General features: G+C 43.9%; 1 protein-coding gene across 7 annotated transcripts in view; it reads right to left on the reverse strand.

The window, feature by feature from the left end:
- The window catches only part of tenm3 (teneurin transmembrane protein 3), a 3,293,451-nt gene that overhangs the window by 125,558 nt on the left and 3,144,750 nt on the right, over positions 1–23,143 (reverse strand). For all 7 annotated transcript variants that reach the window (XM_059644858.1, XM_048526868.2, XM_048526869.2 and 4 more), the window contains one exon: positions 17,919–18,104. In XM_059644858.1, coding sequence (XP_059500841.1) covers positions 17,919–18,104 — 186 coding nt within the window. The remainder of the gene's footprint in view (positions 1–17,918; positions 18,105–23,143) is intronic.

Consider the following 23,143-nt stretch of genomic DNA (forward strand, 5'->3'; position numbering starts at 1 on the left):
GTGATGTGAAGACTGGTAATGAATAAAGTATAAATGATATTCCTTTTCTGAATTTTTCCTCTCGTGATTTATCAAAGATTGTTTCTCCTTTAAATATGCACAGGATCTGAAAGCCACCCTCTAGTTAATTATCCTCCTGAATGACCAGTAAAGACTCTTCATTAACAATTAACCTCACTTTTACAGCAATCTTTGCAATGAATAGTAACTACTATCATTAATGCTCCATTAAGGAAATAAATAGACAGAGCTCATCATTGGGCTCAGATTATTCACTGTCAGATATTAATAGGAATGATGAAACGGTAATAATGTACAAGTGGGTATACATTAACTGTGTTCAGTTCAATCATTGAGCCCTGAATCTGACTAAATTGCTCATGCACCATTTCTCCATCACTTAATTGTTGTCTTGCACATAGCATAAGCAGATACATTTCTAATAAATGATTTTTTAAAAAGAGCTTGAACATTGAGGAATTTTACTACTTATAAATTATCAGATAATCTTATTAGGCTCCTTTTGAAGTTCACCTCTGCATTTGTGGTTATCTTCTGTATTATACTTATGCTCATGGGCCAGACCAAACCCCCTGAAAACACATTAAGAAGATAGTCTAGACGCCAACTTTTCCTTATATTTTGTATTTTACCCTTACAGGTAAATATCAGGAATTGTATTCTAAATGAAATTCATTTGATCAAACGACAATAGACATCACTCCAGATTTATTTATAAGCATCATCTCATCTGAATATTTTCATTACTGTCTCAGCATCTGTTTTGACTTGCTGCTTGAAGCTTACAAGATTGTTTTCCTTCAGTTAACAGTGACACTAAAAGATGATTGCTGAACTAGTGCTGTATATGACAGATGCTGCAAAACTGCAAAATGGAACAGATTTTGCAATGAAAAATACTGTAATGTGTGTAGGAAGTGTGGACACTGAATAATGTTGTAATGCATAATAGAAAATGTAATATGACAAACACTGGAAGACCCTGCATAACATGTACTGTGTAATGAAAAGCACTGAAATCTGTAGCATATTTTACATGGTGAGAAATATTTCATTGAGAAATATACTGGGTTGAAAACACCCAACCTCATCTGATCTTAGAGGCTAAGCAGACTCAGGCCAGGTTATTGAGTTGGATATAGCACTCGTGGCTAAAGGGACCAAGGATAAGGGGGAAATGTAAGAAGAGGTTATTAAATTGGATGATAAGCCATGGTTGTAACGAATGGTGGAGCAGACCCAAAGGGTTGAATGGCCTACTGCTGCCTTCTATTATAGTAAATAATATGAGCATAATGGCATATTTGGGAATATTGTAATAGATACCGTCCTGATAGATACCATTTGGCAGAAGAATGATGCTTTATCGTGTCTCACCATCACAGTTTGATAATTCAAATTCAGCTCCTAAAAACTCAATATAAATGCTTGTGTCACTGAGGAGTGATTGTGTAGTTGCTGTGTAAAAGAAAATGCTGGCTTACTGACAAGACAACAGTGTGGAGCTAGAGGAATACAGCAGGTCAGGCAGCATCAGAAGAGCAGGACATCCTCTAGGGAAAGAATCCTGCCTGGTCTGTACTTACTTGGCTTTTAGTGGTTTCTGACCAGCCCTAGCAAGCAAGGATGCTCAATAAATACTGACCTTGCCAAACTCTCCACCTCCTCAGAAATAACAAATTCTTTAGATCTAGACATTGCTGGCTGGCAATTGAGAAGCTGCTGGGGAGTGGCTTTTCCAACTACGACAATCTATGTGGTGTAGGTACTACTACGATGCTGTTAGGTTCACAATTCCAAGGTTTTAACCCTTGGGTCAGTGAAGGAATGGTGGTTTACTGCCAAGTCAGGATGATATATGACTTGGAGATAATAAGTACTGCATATTTTTTGTTTGACACTTCCACTGGATGGGAGCGTGACTGATAATGAGACAGTGGACATCCAAAATAAAGAAGTAACATGGTAATGTGTAAAAGCAGATATATGAAGGATAATGCAAGGTAAAAACTGATATTGACAGATGACTATTTTATTTCATTATGCAAAATATCTTCCTCAAAAACTGTACAATAGGCTCACAAACGATGGAGGTTAGGTATTGAAAATCTAAATGAAAAAAAAAGGAGCTTGTGGAAAACAATCAGAACAACATTTTGTTTGAAAGTTCTTCAGGAAATAATCATCAATATCTTCATATTTGAGACATTGGTTGGGACTTTTTGAGCATCATAAATAATTGATATATCAAAGCTTTTAGGGAATGCAGCTCAGTTCAACTGTTTTGAATAACTTGTGTGCAGTATTCCAGAGGGGTATAGAGACAACACATTCACCCATAGAGCATGTTGTCAGTTATATGAACACTGCAGCTCGACCTACAATGGTGGAGTGTCGAGGAGCAGCTCTGCTTGCTTCAATGAAAGCTCATCTTGTCCATGGGCTCCAAGATCTCCTCTGGCTTTCAAGATGCAATTGTAAAACCAACATTCCAAACAACTTGAAAGATAATAGAGTTTAGTTAGAGGGAGGCCTTTGGGCACAACACTATCCCAATATTGACATGGCTACTCTCAAATTTGATTTAATCACTTTTTCTATTTCCTTTTTGTGACCTCCTTTGTTTGATAATTATCCAACTCTCTTTTGAATGATTGTACAGTCCATGTAAGGCACCGCACATTACTTGTGAGAAAGAATATACCTCTGACATTCTCCAATTCTCAATGTAACAATCCAGTCTCTCCTACTTGGCTACCAACTCACCAACTGATGAAAATAATCTTTGACCAAGTAGTCTCTCAATACCTTCCACAATTTTCAAAACATTCATCAGATCATTTTCTGCAGTGAAATATATTCAATATTATATGACTGTTATCCATTTGTGATGTCCTAAAATCCTAAATAATGACGTATCTAGAACTGCAATAGTACGTCAACTGTGACTGGGACATGCTACGTACAAATTAAAAATCCTTAGCTTTTAGTTATTCAATGCTTCTTTCTACTTAACTGCAAATACCTTTCATAAGATCATTTTTACATGTGGGGAAGGCTATTTAGACCTCTTTATTTCATTCATCATGAATAACAAGGCTGCATTTGATCAAGTGTAGCATCAAGGAGCCCTGGAAAAATGGGAATCAATGAGTATCGGGGGCAAATGCTCCAGTGGTTGGAGTTATACCTGACACATAAGAAGATGGTTGTGGTTGTGGGAGGTCAATCATCTCAGCTCCAGGACATCTCTGCAGGAGTTCCTCAGGGTAGTATCCTAGGCCCAACCATCTTTAGCTGCTTCAGCAATGACCTTCCCTCCTTCATAAGGTCAGAAGTGGGGATGTTCGTCGATGACTGTACAATGTTCAGCACGATTCGTGACTACTCAGATACTGAAGCAGTCCATGTTCACATGCAACAAGATTTGGACAATATCCAGGTTTGGGCTGACAAGTAGCAAGTAACATTTGCACCACACAAATGCCCGGCTATGACCATCGCCAACAAGAGGCAATCTGACCACCGCCCTTTAACATTCAATGGTGTTACCATCATGAATCCTGCACTATCAACATGCTGGGAGTTATCATTGACCAGAAACTCAACTGGACCCACCATATAAACACAGTGGCTACGAGCGCAGGTCAGAAGCTGGGAATACTGCAGTGAGTAATTGACCTCCTGACTCCTCAGAACCTGTCCACCATCCACAAGGCACAAGTCAGGAGTGTGATGGAATACTCCCCACTTGCCTGGATGAGTACATGCTTAATGACACTCGAAGCTGGATACCATCCAGGACAAAGCAGCCTGCTTGATTGGCACCACACCTACAAATATTCACTCCTTCCACAACTGACATTCAGTAGCAGCAGTGTGTACTATCTACAAGATGCACTGTAGAAATTCACCAAAGATCCTCAGACAGCACCTTCCAAACCCACAACCACTTCCATCTAAAAGGACAAGGGCAGCAGATAAATAGGAACACCGACACCTGCAAGTTCTCCTCCGAGCGACTCACCATCCTGACTTGGAAATATTTCGCTGTTCCTTCACTGTCGTTGGGTCAAAATCCTGGAATTCCCTCCCTAACAGCATTGTGGGTCAACCCATTGCTGGAGGACTGTAGCGGTTCAAGAAGACAGCTCACCATCACCTTCTCTAGGGCAACTAGGGATGGGCAAGAAATGCTGGCCAGCCAGCAATGCCCATATCCCACAAATGAAATTAAAAAATTAAAATTAAAAATTAAAAAAAAACTACATTGTTCCTGTCCCCTTGACTGTTGATGCATCTAATTGTTCTTGAATAATTTCAGGGCTTTCACTCTATCATGACCTTCCCTTAGGGGATGTGCTGCTGAAAACTTTATCTATTCCACTGTCACCACTGATTGCTCTAATACTCCCTTGATTGGCCTCTCATTTTCTACCACCTATAATCTGCTCCTCATCCAAAGCTCTGTTCATTGTAGTTAATCCTGCTCATCCATCATCCTCTGCTTGTTGACCTACATCCTAGATCTCCAACATTTCCAATTTCAAATTCTTATCCTTATGCTCTTGTGAATGTCCACTCCGTTCATTCTATCACTGGAGGTTACATGTTCAAGTGTCTAAACACATGGCTCATCACGCCTTCTTCAAAAGCAGCTTCTAAACTCACAAACCCTGCCATTTAGAAGGACGGAAGGCAGCAGATGCATGGAAGGACCATGATCTGCAGGTTCATCGCCAAGTCATATACCATCCTGACTTGGAAATTTACCATCATTTCTTCAGTGTCCCTGGGTAAAAACGCTGATGTTCACCTCCTAACAGCACTGTGAGAGAATCCCAAAGGACTACACAAGTTGAAGAAGGAAGCTCACCTTCTCAATAAATGCAGGTTTAACCACTGATATCTGTATCGTATAATCCCACTATCTCTCCACATTTCTCTTTCAAGACCTACCATAAACCTGGACTTTTATGTATAACATTTTTGTCAATCTTCTTTTGGCCTCCAGATTGTGCTTCTGAAGCATGCAAGATTTTTGTTTGGACATCACCTGCCACAAAAATTTAAATTGCTGTCAAAAATGAGACAGGGAAGTGCACACAGTCAATTTTTCAACTGAAATTTACATGTCCTTGTCCAGTGTGAACTTTTCTCTTGTCTCTGATCATCAACTTGACCTAACATGGTGGCAAATAAAGCAGAAAATCGACCCCCACAAACTTACAGTCTTCAACACTTTGACAAGTTCATTGGGAAAACAAAAGGATATTGAAAGTACATCTAACAGGATGAGAGTGATGTAAAATTTTACAAGTATCTGAGCTGAGACTGCCACTCTCAATTTTGATGCCCCCTACAGTGAAAAGGTTTTCCTTTCAGTTAGTAGGCTTGGCTCAGCTTGGCTCTGCCACATATATGACCAATTTATGTGGACTGACATCAGCAGTGCTTCCATTCTCATTTGTGGCTACCCTGAAGGCAATTTCTGAGGATTTTTTTCTAAATTGTTCATTCGATGATACTCCAAGGATGGCCATTGTCTTCCTTAGAAGGTTCCTACAAAGATATTCAAACTTGTGCTGATTTACAGGACCCTCCCTGATGGTCATAAAAATCCACATGGACACATGGTTTAGAAAGAGATATACAGGGTAGTTACATCAAGTAATTACTTTGTAGTTGTTTTTGTATTATGTAACTATTTATTATTATGTTATGTAAGTAACTATTTTGTATCAAGTAACTATTTTGTTCAAACCAAACTGCTTTGTGGAGGAACAAGTGTAATGAAGCAGCTAGAAGCTTGAACTATTAAGTGCATCCAGGGGGGCAGGCTGTGGACAAGGCATAAATTGCAGCAAGTTCTGCCACCTTGTTTAGTATTCAGAGTACAGACGGATATGAGAAGTCTAAACACTGTTAAACTCTTGCCTCCATGAGCCACAGGGGAATTAAATTAAAAAAAACTGACAAGATTGACATTTTGCGACAGTTATGAGATTGGTACTTAACCATCACTTTTACATGCACGTCTCCAAATAGGGGTCTAAATATTAATTCTCGTCATGACCGCATCTATCTGAAGACTTAACAATTAATTTTAAGTTGTATCTCACGGTGCGACTAAAAAGCTCCAGGCAGACAATACAAACAGATGGTATCATCGCTCTTGTTTGATGCTTAAAATCTTCCTTTTAAAGCAACATTAGCAGGCCAGAACTTTAATGCAAAAAATTAATGTAAGTTGACCGACACGCATGGAAAAAACAGCCTAAGGTTAAGTCGACACTCAGTCAAGAATGTTATGCCGTAACTGCAGAATGGTTTTATTTCAGAGCAATTAATTAGGTCAACTTATTGAAATATCATGATTACCATTAAAAAGCATCCACCCTTCCCTCACACCCTATCACTGAAATTCACAGTCTATTCAAAATCAGCAAAGAAAAAAAATAAACAGTAGCAGCAACATCTGCAACCACTACTAACGTCTGCTTCCCACATGATTTCAAGAACATGTCCCCTATATTTACATGTGAGAAAAACATGCTCTGTTACCCCAGAAAAATTACAAGCCAGCTCCTTTGCATCTCCATTTGGAGACGTACTTTGCACAAAGGCCGGGATTTCACAACTGTTTACACAAAACATTGACATGGGGGTCATGATTTGCATCAGAGGATTTGAGGTTCATACTCAGAAGGAGAAACCAGCACAATGTTCTGGTCTGACTGGGCTTGGAGAGTTCAGCAGGGAGTTCAGGTACAGCCTCTGCACTCATTTCCAAGTAATACTGTTTTGTTCCCTGTAGACAGTAACAAAGTGTAATTCCTTTCAGCCTCTGTCACAAGTTAGATTGAGAAGAGACTGACAATTTGGGGCAAACTAATTCACAATTACATCAGCGTCCCCACCTTCCCATGGTAGCTGTGTATAAGTACTATCAGCTCTCTTCTCAATGCTCTCAGTGGGCCATGACCATTCCCCAGCAGTGATTTTGTTGTACATCTTCCAGTGGTCTGGAATCTTCGGAATTGGGCAGACCAAATGGTGATTGCTTTGCGGAACAAGTCATTCCATATTCCCACGTTTCTTACAAAGAACACTTCAGACATTTTTGAGAACAGGATATTCATTATTAACGATCACTTCATTATTAATATATACATTCTAAAATTCTCCGTGTGGTCATGGAGCAAGCTTGCCAATATTTTATATTATTCTAATTGCTTAACTGCTCCTCCTGCTCTAAGGTCATCTGTTACTATAATGCTTCATTCCAGTCCTCTCTGCACTCAGCCTTTTTTGCTGCACTTCTGAAGCTCAACAAAAGCAGAGGAACACCTCATCTTTTGAATAGGCGCTGTGCATCTTTCAGGACTCAACACTGAGCCCAGCAGTTTTAGATCATCTCCTCCTGCTTTTCCAGACAGCAGGTACTAATAAGGAATCTGCTGGTTATTAGATCTCGCTATCACAGACCACTGCCTTCCATTCTTTCCTTTCCCTGCACTTGCTTAAAAACCGCTTCATCTTTAATGCTTCCCAGCTCTGAGAATAGGTCAGAGAGCTGCAGTGTTGGCCTGGCCTGTGAAATATTTCTGACATTTTGTTTGTATTATTGGGCAATGTAAAGTTCTGCAAATGTAGAAAGTCCAAAGGCAAAATTGTACTGCAGCTGACTTCCAGTGTTTCGGTAAAGGAGTGGATTCACCAGAATGTGGGTGAGCTGAGGACAATGGTGCCATCATGCCAAGTGCCAATTTAACTTCCAAGCCAAAATGGCTCTCATCGGCTTATTCAAAAAAGGAATTAAAATTGTTTTGGAGGCGGGCCATTTCTGTGGGTTGCTAGTTAGATTCAGATGAAGTGTACTCAGAATATAATTACATTTTTTTACCGTTATTATTCAAGCAAACACCAGAGAACTGTCAATTCTGACAAGCACTGTTTTGAGAACAGAATATTCATTATTGGGGATCAGCTCCATGTTTTAAATCTCCTTCTGTGAATACTGCGGCCATGAAACTATTTTGTATCATTTATAACTGCTAAATCGTTACTCCTGTATCATCTGTGTTAACTTAATGAAACAAAACTGTTGCATCTCTACTGGCACAGTAAGCCTATCCAATGAGTTAGACAGGTACTTGGTCTGGTGGCCTCAGCTGATCATTGATACAGGAGCTACAACTGACTTCAGCATCTTTGACTTCCCCAGTGTTGAGAATTGTGGAGTGTCCCCTGCAAGAATTTAAAACAAAATTAAACCTTTTTTTTTAAAACAAGCTATTCAGAGATGTTATTAAATACCCCTGGAGCAGGAGACCTTAATCCAGCCCTCCTAGTCTATGGGTAGGAACATGACCGCTGCACCACTAACGGACCCCTAAACCATGATTGGGAATATGCATGGGTGGAATTGAGCCACTGTTTGCTGAATAGCCTTTGAACAAATTAATAACAACCTCTCAACTGGATTATCTGTAGTCAACGGATTAATCACAAACCTGTACAGAAGGCAGTCAATGCATTCAGAAGGCAAGGGAAGAACAAGGGAGAAAATGCCAATGAAAATTGCCTTCTTTTCCATCACATCACAATATGCATAGCAGATAGCCCAAAATCAGGATGAACTTAACAACTATCCTGTGGGAAATAAACCAGCCAGGTAAGAGACCTCTATTAACATTTGAATAAATACTGTGAACCCTGGAAATCTGAAATAAACACAGAATACTGGAGCAAGTCAGCAGGTCTGGCTGCATCTGTGGAGAGAAAAATAATTCATGTTTTGAATCTGATATCTGAAGAAGGCTCTTTAGATTTTGAGAAGATACATATCAGATTTGCAAAGATTGATCAGTTTTCTCTCCACGGATATGGTTGGCCCTGCTGAAGCTTTCCAACTTTATCCGTTTTTGCTCTAAAAATGTTCATTTGGCACCTTGTGATTTATGTAGCTAATGTGTCAAATCATTCAGTCGACATCCGGTTATTCAAAGCTCATTCAAGAAAAAAACAAAGAACACAAGCCATAACTTCCACTTAACTGACTATGCAGAACATTAATGTCACAAATTGAGCCCTAATTGGGAGCAAAAGAGTAATGATGACTGCTTCACAGGAGACTTTTTTTATTGACCAACTGGCTCAAACCCATTTCCACTCATGTGGAGGGGGCCTGCTTAATGAAATGATCTGTTAAATGATGAATTTCATCCTGACAAGGATATCCCAATTAATCATTCCACTAATTTGACCAGTCTTCCAGAGTTCTCTTTGCCTACTTGTTAAATTCTCAGGTAACCAAAGACTAGGTGCAACTGAAGACAAGAAATGACACAATGCAACAATTAAAAAAATAAGTACAGGTCCAGCATATCATTCTGAAACATGCACGATACAACATTTCCCTGAAGGCTTTGTGTGCTAATGCATGCCGGATGGATCAGTTAGCACTACCGCCTATAATTTTATAAAAGAAACCAGATCAGCTCCTAGCATTTGTTAATGATCCAGCTCCACACTACATTGAAGCATTAGAATGAAAACAGATTGCTAGCTGCATGCTTCCCCTGCCCCCAAACCCCCATCACCTTTGCAAAGGAAGAAATTAGAACTAAAAGAATTAGTATTTCCCTGAGGCATGGGCTGTTTGAATGCCTAACTGCACATACATGAAAATCAATGCAGTTCAATAAACATGAAAGTGTGGAAAGGCACTTACAGGAAGTTAGTACCAGATCAAGATTATCACTAAATCAAAACAATTTTTTTTAATAAAGCACCATAAGAATGCTGGTTGGTTTTTCCAGATATAAACTGAGTTAAGAATAGAAAGTGCAGAGAAGTTGACAGGTGTGGAAATGCCCATACGAATTCAGAGATCGTTCAGATATACCTGTGCATTTAGTGACACAATGGAATATTGTTTTCTGAAATTGGTGGTGTCTTCAGAAAACTTAAACTGAAATTTTAGTCTCTGTTCATTCTTAAAGCAACATTTTTGTGTTTTAGGCAGGAGAAGCACATCTGGTCTATTCACCTAAATCCCTCCATACCATGATTCGTAAACTATTACTTCATTTCCTAACTTTTTTCCCTAACCCAATTGCTCTGTTTTGATCATCCATCTCCAACTGCTCCAGGAATTTCAGTTAAGTGCAGCCCCAAAATAATATGCTGAAACAAAAACATAAATTGCTGGAGAAACCCAGCAGGTCTGTCAGTACCTGTGGAGAGAAAGCAACGTGAACACCCTCTGATGAAGGGTCTCGGCCCGAAACGTCAGCTTTTGTGCTCCTGAGATGCTGCTGGGCCTGCTGTGTTCATCCAGCCTCACATTTTATTACCCAAAATGTTAATAGTGCTTTCCCTCCACAGATATTGCCAGACCTGCTTAGTTTCTCTGGTGAACTTTTGCTTTTGTTTCAGATTTCCAGCATCCAGTGTTTGTTATTTTATATTAATATTCTCCTCATTTCATCTCAATATAGGAATTTCCAGGAATTTGAAGCGATCATTTCCATTCTCACAAGTCAACACCAGCGAAGAGGCCTTCTGCAAATATTATATATTACTGACCAGCAGCACAATAGGGCCCTAAGTCCAAAGATGTGGAGGCTAGGTGCATTGGCCATGCTAAATTGCCCAGAGTGTTCAGGGGTGTGTGGGTTGTGTGGGGATGGGTCTGGGTGGGATGCTTTGGTGGACGGTGTGGACTTGTTGTGCCGGGGGGCCTGTTTCCACACTGTAGGTAATCTAATTTAATCTAACTGTGACCCCAGTTCTATTCAATTCATTAGCTGATGCTAGTACAATTGATGTGCATACTATTGGTTGAGGAAGAGGGAATTTGTTTCTGGTATCTCTGCATAACTATCTTAACCAGATCAGTGTACGGGCAATGTGCATGTGGGGAGGCCAACTGAAGACAAGACCCAGCTCTGATGTGCGTCTTTCCTAACCTGAATTTAACAAGTTGCTGTCACTTACCATCACAGCTCACATTTTAACAAGATCTAGTTATAAAATATCAAAGAACACTAGCGGCCAATACCAACAACAACCTGTGTTTGTATAGTATCGTTGACATAGCAAAATGTACCAAAGTGCTTTGCACGAATGTGATCAGAAATTTCTCTTTGAATTAAATTTGACAAAACATCAAAATTTCGGCCACAAAGATAGGCTGAAAATCAGGGGATTGGTGGAGTGCTGAAATCTTGGACAAGTGGTCTGGCTGGAGAAGGCCTCAAAGATGGGGACGGTGCTGGAGGACTTCTGAAAGGATTCAAAAGCACTGAACAGAATTTGAACATCAAGCCATTGCTTAATTGGGAGGTAATCAATTTTAAGGGCAAGTAATGGTGAGAAATAAATGTTGGCCTAACCAGTGACTCTCACAACCCTTGAATAAGCAAAAAATAAAAAAAAGCATGTTCACCAGAGTGATGTGCGATTTGGACTTGGTACTAGGGCATGGCAGCAGAGGTTTGGATCAATTGAAATTTACACAGGCTGAAAGACATGGAGTTGCCCAAACATGGAATGAACACTTGTAGTAAAAACAGGGTGGTAAGGATAAAAATAAAATGTTCCTCTGCAATGTGAAGACATTATCAACAGACTGTAGATGAAAATGTTACGTCATGCACTCAACTTGTTACATGTTATGCTGAGGTTGCAGTTAGCTGAAAGTCATTGGGCACAAGGACACAGATGGTTGGAGCACAGCAAGTAGAATAGAGAATATTATTTCCAAGCCCGTGAAGACTGACTCAAAATGTAAAAATAGGGAATGCAAAAAGGGATGTTGAATGCTATTTGTCTTTACCCCACTATAATTAAATGTACTGGGCGGTTGTGAGAGATAGAAGTGCTTAAAGACCTTATCTTTTCATTTACTTTAGTTTTGATTGCAGACTGATAGGAAAAAGGACTGTGATAATGGGAACTGCAGATGCTGGAGAATCCAAGATAATAAAATGTGAGGCTGGATGAACACAGCAGGCCCAGCAGCATCTCAGGAGCACAAAAGCTGACATTTCGGGCCTAGACCCTTCATCAGAGAGGGGGATGGGGTGAGGGTTCTGGAATAAATAGGGAGAGAGGGGGAGGCGGACTGAAGATGGAGAGAAAAGAAGATAGGTGGAGAGGAGAGTATAGGTGGGGAGGTAGGGAGGGGATAGGTCAGGGGTGGGAGGAAGGGACGGGTGAGAGGAAGAACAGGTTAGGGAAGCAGAGACAGGTTGGTCTGGTTTTGGGATGCAGTGGGTGGAGGGGAAGACCTGGGCTGGTTGTGTGGTGTAATGGGGGGAGGGGACGAACTGGGCGGGTTTTGGCATGCGGTGGGGGAAGGGCAGATTCTGAAGCTAGTGAAGTCCACATTGATACCATTGGGCTGCAGGGTTCCCAAGTGGAATATGAGTTGCTGTTCCTGCAACCTTTGGGTGGCATCATTGTGGCACTGCAGGAGGCCCATGGTGGACATGTCATCTAAAGAATGGGAGAGGGAGTGGAAATGGTTAGCGACTGGGAGGTGCAGTTGTTTATTGCGAACCGAGCGGAGGTGTTCTCCCAAGCGGTCCCCAAGCCTCCGCTTGGTTTCCCCAATGTAGAGGAATCCACACCGGGTACAGTGGATGCAGTATACCACATTGGCAGATGTGCAGGTGAACCTCTGCTTAATATGGAAAGTCATCTTCGGGCCTGGGATAGGGGTGAGGGAGGAGGTGTGGGGGCAAGTGTAGCATTTCCTGCGGTTGCAGGGGAAGGCGCCAGGTGTGGTGGGGTTGGAGGGCAGTGTGGAGCGAACAAGGGAGTCACGGAGAGAGTGGTCTCTCCGGAAAGCAGACAAGGGTGGGGATGGAAAAATGTCTTGGGTGGTGGGGTCGGATGTGTCGGAGGATGATGCGTTGTATCCAGAGGTTGGTGGGGTGGTGTGTGAGAACGAGGGGGATCCTCTTTGGGCGGCTGTGGCAGGGGCAGGGTGTGTTGGATGTGTTTCGGGAAATGCGGGAGACGCGGTCAAGGGCGTTCTCGACCACTGTGGTGCACAGTATGGCGCACTGACTTCTACATCGCCGAGGCCAAACGCCAACTCTCCGACACCACCTCCTACCACCCCCTCGATCATGAACCCACCCCCGAGCACCAAACCATCAACTCCAACACCATTCATGACCTCATCACCTCAGGAGACCTCCCACCCACTGCCTCCAACCTCATTTCTCCCCAACCCCGCACGGCCCGTTTCTGTCTCCTTCCCAAAATCCACACACCTGCTTGCCCTGGTCGACCCATTGTCTCAGCCTGTTCCTGCCCTACCAAACTCATCTCCACCTATCTGGACTCCATTTTCTCCCCTTTGGTCCAGGAACTCCCCACCTACATCCGTGACATCACCCACGCCCTCCACCTCCTCCAGGACTTCCAATTCACTGGCCCCCAACACCTCATTTTCACCATAGACGTCCATTCCCTATACACCTGTATTCTGCATGCAGATGGCCTCAAGGCCCTCTGCTTCTTCCTGTCCTGCAGGCCCGACCAGTCCCCCTCCACCGACACCCTCATCCACCTAGCCGAACTCGTCCTCACCCTCAACAACTTCTCTTTCGATTCCTCCCACTTCCTACAGACAAAGGGTGTGGCCATGGGCACCCGCATGGGCCCCAGCTATGCCTGCCTCTTTGTAGGTTACGTGTAACAGTCCCTCTTCTGCACCTACACAGGCCCCAAACCCCACCTCTTCCTCCGTTACATTGATGACTGTATCGGCGCCACCTCTTGGTCCCCAGAGGAGCTCGAACAGTTCATCCACTTCACCAACACCTTCCACCCCAACCTTCAGTTCACCTGGGCCATCTCCAGCACATCCCTCACCTTCCTGGACCTCTCAGTCTCCATCTCAGGCAACCAGCTTGTAACTGATGTCCATTTCAAGCACACCGACTCCCACAGCTACCTAGAATACACCTCCTCCCACACACCCTCCTGCACAAATTCCATCCCCTATTCCCAATTCCTCCGCCTCCGCCGCATCTGCTCTCACGATGAGGCATTCCACTCCCGCACATCCCAGATGTCGAAGTTCTTCAAGGACCGCAACTTTCCCCCCACAGTGGTCGAGAATGCCCTTGACCGTGTCTCCCGCATTTCCCGAAACACATCCCCCACACCCCGCCCCTGCCACAACCGCCCAAAGAGGATCCCCCTCGTTCTCACACACCACCCCACCAACCTTCGGATACAACGCATCATCCTCCGACACTTCCGCCATCTACAATCCGACCCCACCACCCAAGACATTTTTCCATCCCCACCCTTGTCTGCTTTCCGGAGAGACCACTCTCTCCGTGACTCCCTTGTTCGCTCCACACTGCCCTCTAACCCCACCACACCTGGCACCTTCCCCTGCAACCGCAGGAAACGCTACACTTGCCCCCACACCTCCTCCCTCACCCCTATCCCAGGCCCGAAGATGACTTTCCATATTAAGCAGAGGTTCACCTGCACATCTGCCAATGTGGTATACTGCATCCACTGTACTCGGTGTGGCTCCCTCTACATTGGGGAAACCAAGCGGAGGCTTGGGGACCGCTTTGCAGAACACCTCCGCTCGGTTCGCAATAAACAACTGCACCTCCCAGTCGCGAACCATTTCCACTCCCCCTCCCATTCTTTAGATGACATGTCCACCATGGGCCTCCTGCAGTGCCACAATGATGCCACCCGAAGGTTGCAGGAACAGCAACTCATCTTCCGCTTGGGAACCCTGCAGCCCAATGGTATCAACGTGGACTTCACCAGCTTCAAAATCTCCTCTTCCTCCACCGCATCCCAAAACCCGCCCAGTTTGTCCCCTCCCCCCACTGCACCACACAACCAGCCCAGCTCTTCCCCCCCACCCACTGCATCCCAAAACCAGTCCAACCTGTCTCTGCTTCCCTAACTTGTTCTTCCTCTCACCCATCCCTTCCTCCCACCCCAAGCCGCACCTCCATCTCCTACCTACTAACCTCATCCCACCTCCTTGACCTGTCCGTCTTCCCTGGACTGACCCAACCCCTCCCTAGCTCCCCACCTATACTCTCCTCTCCACCTATCTTCTTTTCTGTTCATCTTCGGTCCGCCTCCCCTTCTCTCCCTATTTATTCCAGAACCCTCACCCCATCCCCCTCTCTGATGAAGTGTCGAGGCCCGAAACGTCAGCTTTTGTGCTCCTGAGATGCTGCTGGGCCTGCTGTGTTCATCCAGCCTCACATTTTATTATCTAGGAAAAAGGACTGTTTTGCAACAAAGGACTGAAAAAGGAACTGCTGGACTATTAAAAGGCAAGTTACTGAAATTCATTGCAAGCTGTGGTTCCATTGTTGCTTTGCAATCAATAGGTAAAGGTGTGACTAGACAAAATGCATTGGGCACAAAATGAATTTCAGCTGGCAACAAGTAACTGATTCATTTGTGAAATTTGGTCCAGTCATGGATGCCAGACCTGCGTGATGATAATTTTATTATTGGTTCCTGGGTGGCTCAGCATCTTGTGGGTGTGAATGATACAGACAGAAGCCCTTGGTCCTTGGGAAGGGGAAGTGATATGTGTTTTCCAGTAAAATACTGCATGTTAAAGAAAGCCCGTTGTCTTCTTCTATAAGTTTCTGTGCCAATAATGGCAGACTTTATAACTTGAGAACTGGTTGCTCTATGGCTTCTGTGAAGAAGTGAGAGAACCCAAAGGAATAGCTCAGAGAACTAAAGGACTTGGAAAATAAAAGGAAACCTTCCATTAAAAATTGAGGACTGGTGCCACTGAACGGTTTTCCCGATTCACTCCCCGCTACATTCATACCACCAATTTTTTTTTTCCTGTCTCTGCTTGGATGTGTGTGCGCGTGGGGCTTTTTGAATGGGTTTAGAGTTTTGTCCAGGGTTGCATTTGCTGATACCAATGCCTGTGTACAATACACCACTTAAGTTTGTGCATTTAAACTGGTTCAGGCACAGGTCTAAACAGTTCATGTTTGTGAATGGGTCCATGTGGGGAATGCCCCTTCCCACGTCCTCATTCCCTCTGCACGCTCTCTCTCTCTCTCTCTCCCCCTCTTGTACTCCTTAGGCCTCAATATCTGTGCTCTCTCTTTCCCACATCCTCGCTCTCTGTTTTGCCATGTTGTCTCTCTCCTCCTCATGCCTCCCTCTCACTGCGTCCCCTCTCTTTCTGTTTCGCCACCCACATGTCCTCTCCCCCACCTCCGTCCGCTACCTCTCTCTCTCACAGCGTTCTCTCTCTGTGCACTTAAGTCCTCTTCCCCCATATCTGCCACTACCGCACTGAAATGTCTTTCAGTATTATGCATCATTCCTGTGCAGGTGCAGAGCAGTGTTATCGAAATTCTACGTGTGAACGTTGCGGGTCTGGAATTGTGAAAATGTATCATCGCCTGTGGTTGTGGCTGTTGGTAGACAGTGTCTTTTTATTGACTAATTGAGTTAGATATCAACAGATCATAGTTGTTTTGCTTTGGTTAGAATCCATTTATTTGTTAAGCACAGAAACAAATAAATAGCACAGAAAGCTGATCTGTGCTTTCTTCTAACCTGTGTGTATCAAACAGGGAAATTCAGCACTTTGATATAAATTTTTAGCTTTTGTGACTACTCCAGGAATAGTGGGCCTTGATTTCCTGTATACATCCCCAGCGAGGAGTACCAAGGTGAAGATTTAATCATTTTGATTGAAGGGTCCAATAACAATTTTCTACTTTATGTTGGATCTTTCACTTTATTCAGACTCAGAACGGCTGACTTTTGAAGGAGAAAGAAAACTGCAGTGCAAGTTTCTCTGAATGAAACCTTTTCAAAGGTCATGGTGAAAGCTAATCCAATTCAATGTACTTCCACAAAATTATTAAGACTGATTTTTTTTTGAAATCACTCTGACAACATCTGAGTGCCCACCTGTTTTGGGCACATTTTTAAATTTTGCTAGTTACCTCATTACTTTATTAAAAGAAGGCTTGCCTGCCTAAAAGTCATCATAAACATAGTTGTGTCAATTGGAGCAAACATTAAGACGCTGAGACAGAAAATATACAAGATAATAGAGTCTTGATTTAGTGAGTTTCAAGATAGGGTGATTACAGGCTTGATGTGCCAAGACTTCAACACGTGAAGATTTCTGCCTCCAGCTCAGCGCTACACTCCTGGCAGAGCTGGCCTTCTGCTCCCTCAGGCTGTCTTTACTGACTTAAGGCACACTACAATACTTGCGCTGGCATCAATGTTGTGTCTCCTACAATACTAAATTTCCCTGCTTCTTTCTGTATTCTGGCTAACAAGTGGAACAGAAAGCTTGCTACTGCGTTTGTCTGAATTTGAATGTGGCACGGAAACATTTGTTTGCAGCTTATTCCCAACATTCAGCACTCCTTGAAGAAAGTATCTTTACTGAAATATTGGTTTCACATGCTCAAAACACTAATTTGTACTTATTTCCCACGATTTTACTTTCTGGACATCCTTTGAGGAGTTACGTAGCTGTGCCTTCTCAGTGGTTTCCACTCGTTATTGAGTAAGAAAGAAACAATGACAATCTATCACGTTGAAAACTAAACGCAGGCTGCCATCTAAATACCTGATTTTACAAGAACACATGAGTAGACAACCCACTGTTATAGTCCAACTTTGTAATTTGTTGAAGTTTTTCATGAAAATGAGAAACAAGAATAATGTTACTTCCACCCAGTTCTCTTAAAAACCGATCAAATTAGGCACAGATACCAGAAACAGTATGAGCATTACCATTCAATGTTTCAGTTAGCGCCCGACAGCCAATTCTGCATTCTGAGATGATTTCATTCCCTATGCTGTAAACAAGAACCTACCAATGGTGCAGTGTTCACCGTTCCAGCCTTGATTGCACTCGCATTTGCCATTGTTGCAGGTTCCGTGCTCCAAGCAGCGAGGGTGGCACGCTCTCTGGTCACAAGCTGCACCTGTCCAGCCTTCCTCACATCGGCAGGCACCCGCCAGGCAAACACCATGAGTTCCACACTCTACGGCACAGATTTCTGTGGAGCACAAACACACCCAGCACAGTCAATTTCACCAGCAGTGTAAAACTGTGGAAGTGTGGTCAAGGTACTGAATTCATCTCCTGTCGGACTCCCTAAATTAGGCCTGTAATTAACATACCATTCAAGTCTGCATAGGGCCCAACAGAGTAAAGGAATACGGGATAACAAGGTGTGGAGCTGGATGAACAGAGCAGGCCAGGCAGTGTCACAGGAGCAGGAAAGCTGACGTTTCAGGTCTGGAAGAAGGGTCCAGACCCAAAACCTCAGCTTTCCTGCTCCTCTGATGCTCCAGCGTTGGCAGTTCCTACCATCTCTGAGTAAAGGAAGACAATGCATTCAATGTTCTTCCACAAACAACACCCAAAGATTTTACTGTAAATTAAAACTCGTTTTGCAATACACTTTTTTTTAAAAAAAAAGCAATTATGTGCTTATATTTGGAGTTTTTGTAAAGACCTGACACAAACACACAACAGATTCTTTGGTTGTATTCTAAATATCAGCGACTGTTTGAGGTTCTGGACAAATTACCTAGCAGCTGCTGCACCTTATCTGAGAGTGAGGATGAATCTCTAAGTTTTCTTTTACCCCATTTGTTCAGGGAATGTTGGTGTTGCTGATAAGGCCAGCATTTATTGCCCATACCTAATTGCCCAGGTGAGCTTCCCCCGTTGAATCGTTGCTGTAGGGTGGAGGGCCATGGACAGTGTTCTGAGGGAAAAAGCATCAAGCTTTCAGTCTGAGGAACAAAGCTAAAGCACCATGTATGAATGGGGTGTCACTTGGGGAGGGGAAAATGTGGGTGGGCCGTGTTGGCGTGTTTCTGTTATCCTTTGTCTTTTGAGATGGTCGAGGTTGTGTGCTCGGTAGGTGTTGTCAGAACAGCCTTGTTGAGTTGCTGCAGTGAATTTTGCAGATTGCACACATTGCTGCCACAGTTTTGCAGGATTGAACTGCTGCCTCACATCGCCAAGGACCCAGGTTCAAGTCCAGCCTCGGGTGACTTTCTGTGTGGAGTTTGCACATTCTCCCCGTCTCTGCATGGGTTTCCTCAGGGTGCTCCGGTTTCCTCCCACCCTCCGAAGATGTACAGGCTAGGTGGATTGGCCATGCTGAATTGTCTGTCGTGTTCAGGGGTGTGTAGATTAGGTTAGTTACAAGGGAGCAGGGTGTGGGTGGGATGCTCCGAGGTTCGGTGTGGACTTGTCGGGCCGAGGAGCCTGTTTCCATTCTGTAGGGATTCTATGACTTCTGTAAATGTTTTCAATGGGGATCCAATCAAGTGGGGCTGCTTTGTCTTGGATGGAGTCAAGCTTCTTCTGTGTTGTCAGAGCTGCAATCATCCAGCCAAGTGGGGAATATTCTGTAACACTTCAGTCAAGGCTTATTTCCAATGTGTAGAAGAGAGAGAGTTTGACTGAAGTTTATAAAATCCTGAATGATCTTCACAAAAGTAGCCATTTGAAGAATGTTTCCTCTTGCAATTGGGTCCAGAACAAAAGGGCACATTTTTGAAATAGCTAATGCGTTTTGCAGACAGTTATGACTTCGTGTGAAGGTTCCCATGGAGAGACGATGACCTTGTGGTATTATCACTGGACGATTAATCCAGAGATCCAGGTAATGTTCTGGGGAAAGGGATAATAAGGTGTAGAGCTGGATGAACACAGTGGACCAAGTAGCATCAGAGGAGCAGGAAGGCTGACGTTTTGGGCTTAGACCCTTCGGTTTGAATACTGCCACATCAGATGGTGGGATTTGAATTTAGTTTTTAAAAAAGATAATGATGACTGTGAATCTATTGTTGATTGTCAGAAAAACCCACCTGGTTCACTCATATCTCCCTTACCTGGTCTGGCCTACATGTGACTCCAGACTCACAGAAATGTGGTTGACTCTTAACTGGGCAATCAATGCTGGACTAGTTACTGATGCTCTCATTCCATGAAAGAATTTTTTAAAAAACGGTAACGCGCAGCAATTTGACAGGCAGATGAGGAACCTCTGAGTGGCCATGCATCTCACAGCAGAAATTCAAGATGAGGATTGTTTACTTCTCTAAGAAGGCTGTCCAATTGAAACTCTGCTCCAAACGCTGGAGGCAGGATGATTAAATAGGAGGTAAATAGGCTCCTGTTGCATTAGAGAATCAAAGGTCATTGGGGATAGATGGAGATGTGGAGTTTGGAACAGAAACAGGTCAGCCATAATCTTACCGAATGGTGGAGCAGGCGTGAAAGAGCTGAATGGCCTACTTTTGCTTCTATTTTGAGTGTTCATATGTTATTTCTGGAGGAGCTGCAGAAAGCTGCGATGTCAGGTTCTGTACCTATCAGTGTTAGTAGCCGGGAGTACTTAATAAGGCAAAGGATTACAGGAAGGAGACGGTAATCAGAACTATAACTGTTGGCAGTTTGGGATGAAGGGCTAATTTAGATGAAATAATTGTTCATAAAGAGATAACAAGGTGTAGAGCTGGATGAACACAGCAGGCCAAGCAGCATCAGAGGAGCAGGAAGGCTGATATTTTGGGCCGAGACCCTTCATCTATCAGCCTTCCTGCTCCTCTGATGTTGCATGGCCTGCTGTGTTCATCCAGCTCTACACCTTGTTATCTCAGATTCTCCAGCATCTGCAGTTCCTACTATCTCTGTTCCCAAAGAGATTTGGGCCCAGTCTGGTGATGCCGAATACCTGCGCCAACTGCACCGTTGCTTGGGGCACAACTCATCAAATGGGGAAAGTCTTCTTCAATTGCTTTCCAGTTGTGTTGTAAAGTTGTTTGTGTGGAACGCAGGAGATGACCACTCCAAGTGACACTGCTGGCTGAACTGTCAAAAGCTCCCAGCCCTGTCCAAGCACAGACAGCATTTTCTTGCAGCTCAGAGGCCTGCTCAATGACAGCTCACTAGATCCAATGGCTCCCGCACCATTTCCATGCGCCGATCCAGGCTGCTGTTTCGCAGAAGTGTCCATGAGCCAAGGTTCTTTAGTAGATTTGTAGCTTAGGTTGTGGATCCTGTGGTTGGTTGGCTCGCCAAGCTGATTTGCCAGTTTGCAGACTTTTCATTACCCTGCTGGATAACATCATCAGTGCTGCCTCCAATGAAGCGCTGTTGTGTTTTCCCACCTGGCATTTAAAGTCTGGGGTCCATTGAGTTGGATTACCTCACTTCCAGTTTTTCTCTGCAGTGGATTATATATAGGGTCTAGTTCTATGTGTTTGTTGATGGTCTTCTTGGTGGAGAACCAGGCCTCTAGGAATTCCCCTGCTTGTCTCTGTTTGGCCTGTCCTAGGATCCTGATGTTGTCCCAATCAAACTGATGGTTCTTCTTATCCATGTGAATGGTGACGAGTCAGTACTGGTCAGATCGTTATGTTGCTGGTTGATATTCATGTCTTCTTGGGGCCAGTTTCCCTCCTGTCTGTCCAATGTAATGTTTGTCACAGTCTTTGCATGGGATCGTGTCCATCACATTGGCTCTGTCCATAGAAGACCATCAATAAACACGTCAAATTTGACCCTCAATATACAATGCTGTGAAGAAAAACTGGAAATGAGGTGACCACTTCCAACGGACCCCAAAGTTTAAATACCAGATGGGAAAACACAACAGCGCTTCATCAGAGGCTGCACTGATGATGTTACCCGGGAGGGTAATGAAACGTCTGTGAACTTACGAGCCAACTCAGCGAGTGAACCAACCAACTACGCCAAGAGGAGGAGGAATACCTCTTCTAAGTGTTCAAGGATAATGGATATCCAAAGAACTGGGTCAAGAGATGCCTACAGGAACAGCATCGTAAAGATTCTACACGCCCCGACACACTCCCCTACATCAGGAACATGTCAGAACTCACCACAAGACTTCTACGACTGCTGGGCATCAGAGTGGCACACAAACTCACACCAACCCACGACAAGTGCTCACCCGAACTAAAGACCCATTCCCTGCCATGGACAGGACCAATGTCATCTACAAGATTCCCAACAGAGACTGCGAGAAACACTACATCGGACAAACAGGAAGGAAACTACTAACAACAAGAATACATGAACGCCACCGGCTACAAAAAGGCACGAACAATATTAACTCATCTCAATCCACATGGGCAAGGAGAACTATGACTTTGACTGGGACAACACCAAGATCCTGGGACAGGCAAGGCTGAGACAGGCGTGAGAACTCCTGGAAGTATGACACTCCACGAAGCAGGCTATTAATAAACACATTGAACTTGACCCCAGAAACATTCCACTACGGAAGAGACCTGGAAGTGGGGCAATCCATTGCAACAGACCCCAGAGTTTAAAATCCAGGTGGGAAAACACACTGACGTTTCATCAGAGGCTGCACTGAGAATGTTACCAAGCACGGTAACAAAACGTCTGTGGAACAACAAACCAGCTCGGCGAGCCAACCAACCACAGCATCCTTGAGCCAGGAAGAAAGATTTCACCGCACCATCTGAATGCCTTCCTGCCATCACATCCCTGTGGCCGGAATCCACACGTCAGCCTTGGCTTCAGGAGGGTGTTGTACAGACAGCAGCCCTTTTGGCATCTAACTGGCCAACAGCTCTCCTCGGATGAGCTGAGCTAGATCTTAGAAGATGACGTCAGAGGACAGGTGTAGCAAGTAGGCATGCACCAGGAAGACAGGCAGTGCCCTGTATGTTTCGCTGCTGGTGGTTCAACACCAGTTGAACACCAGTTTAAAAAGTGGAATTATTTGCATTTCATTAGTCAACTGTCCAAGTAAAGAAAGCGTGAGGAACCTGAAGTGTGGACATTGTAATCCTTGTAGCCTTCAGGATCACACATGCAAATTCCAGGGACAAACAGGTGAAGCGGAGGAATGATGAGACACCAAGTTGTAGTTTACCGGCTCTGAATTGCTCAGTAGATGGGTCAGCGTTCACCTTGGTGCAGCCATAGGAACCAGCAATGTTGGTCCTGGGCCCATAAATAACATACACCTCCCAATCAGTAAGTTCAGGCCCCTCGCCCCATCACTTTCTGAATCAGACC

Source organism: Stegostoma tigrinum, chromosome 3 (assembly GCF_030684315.1).
Source record: "Stegostoma tigrinum isolate sSteTig4 chromosome 3, sSteTig4.hap1, whole genome shotgun sequence".
In the NCBI taxonomy this organism is placed as follows: Eukaryota; Metazoa; Chordata; class Chondrichthyes; order Orectolobiformes; family Stegostomatidae; genus Stegostoma; species Stegostoma tigrinum.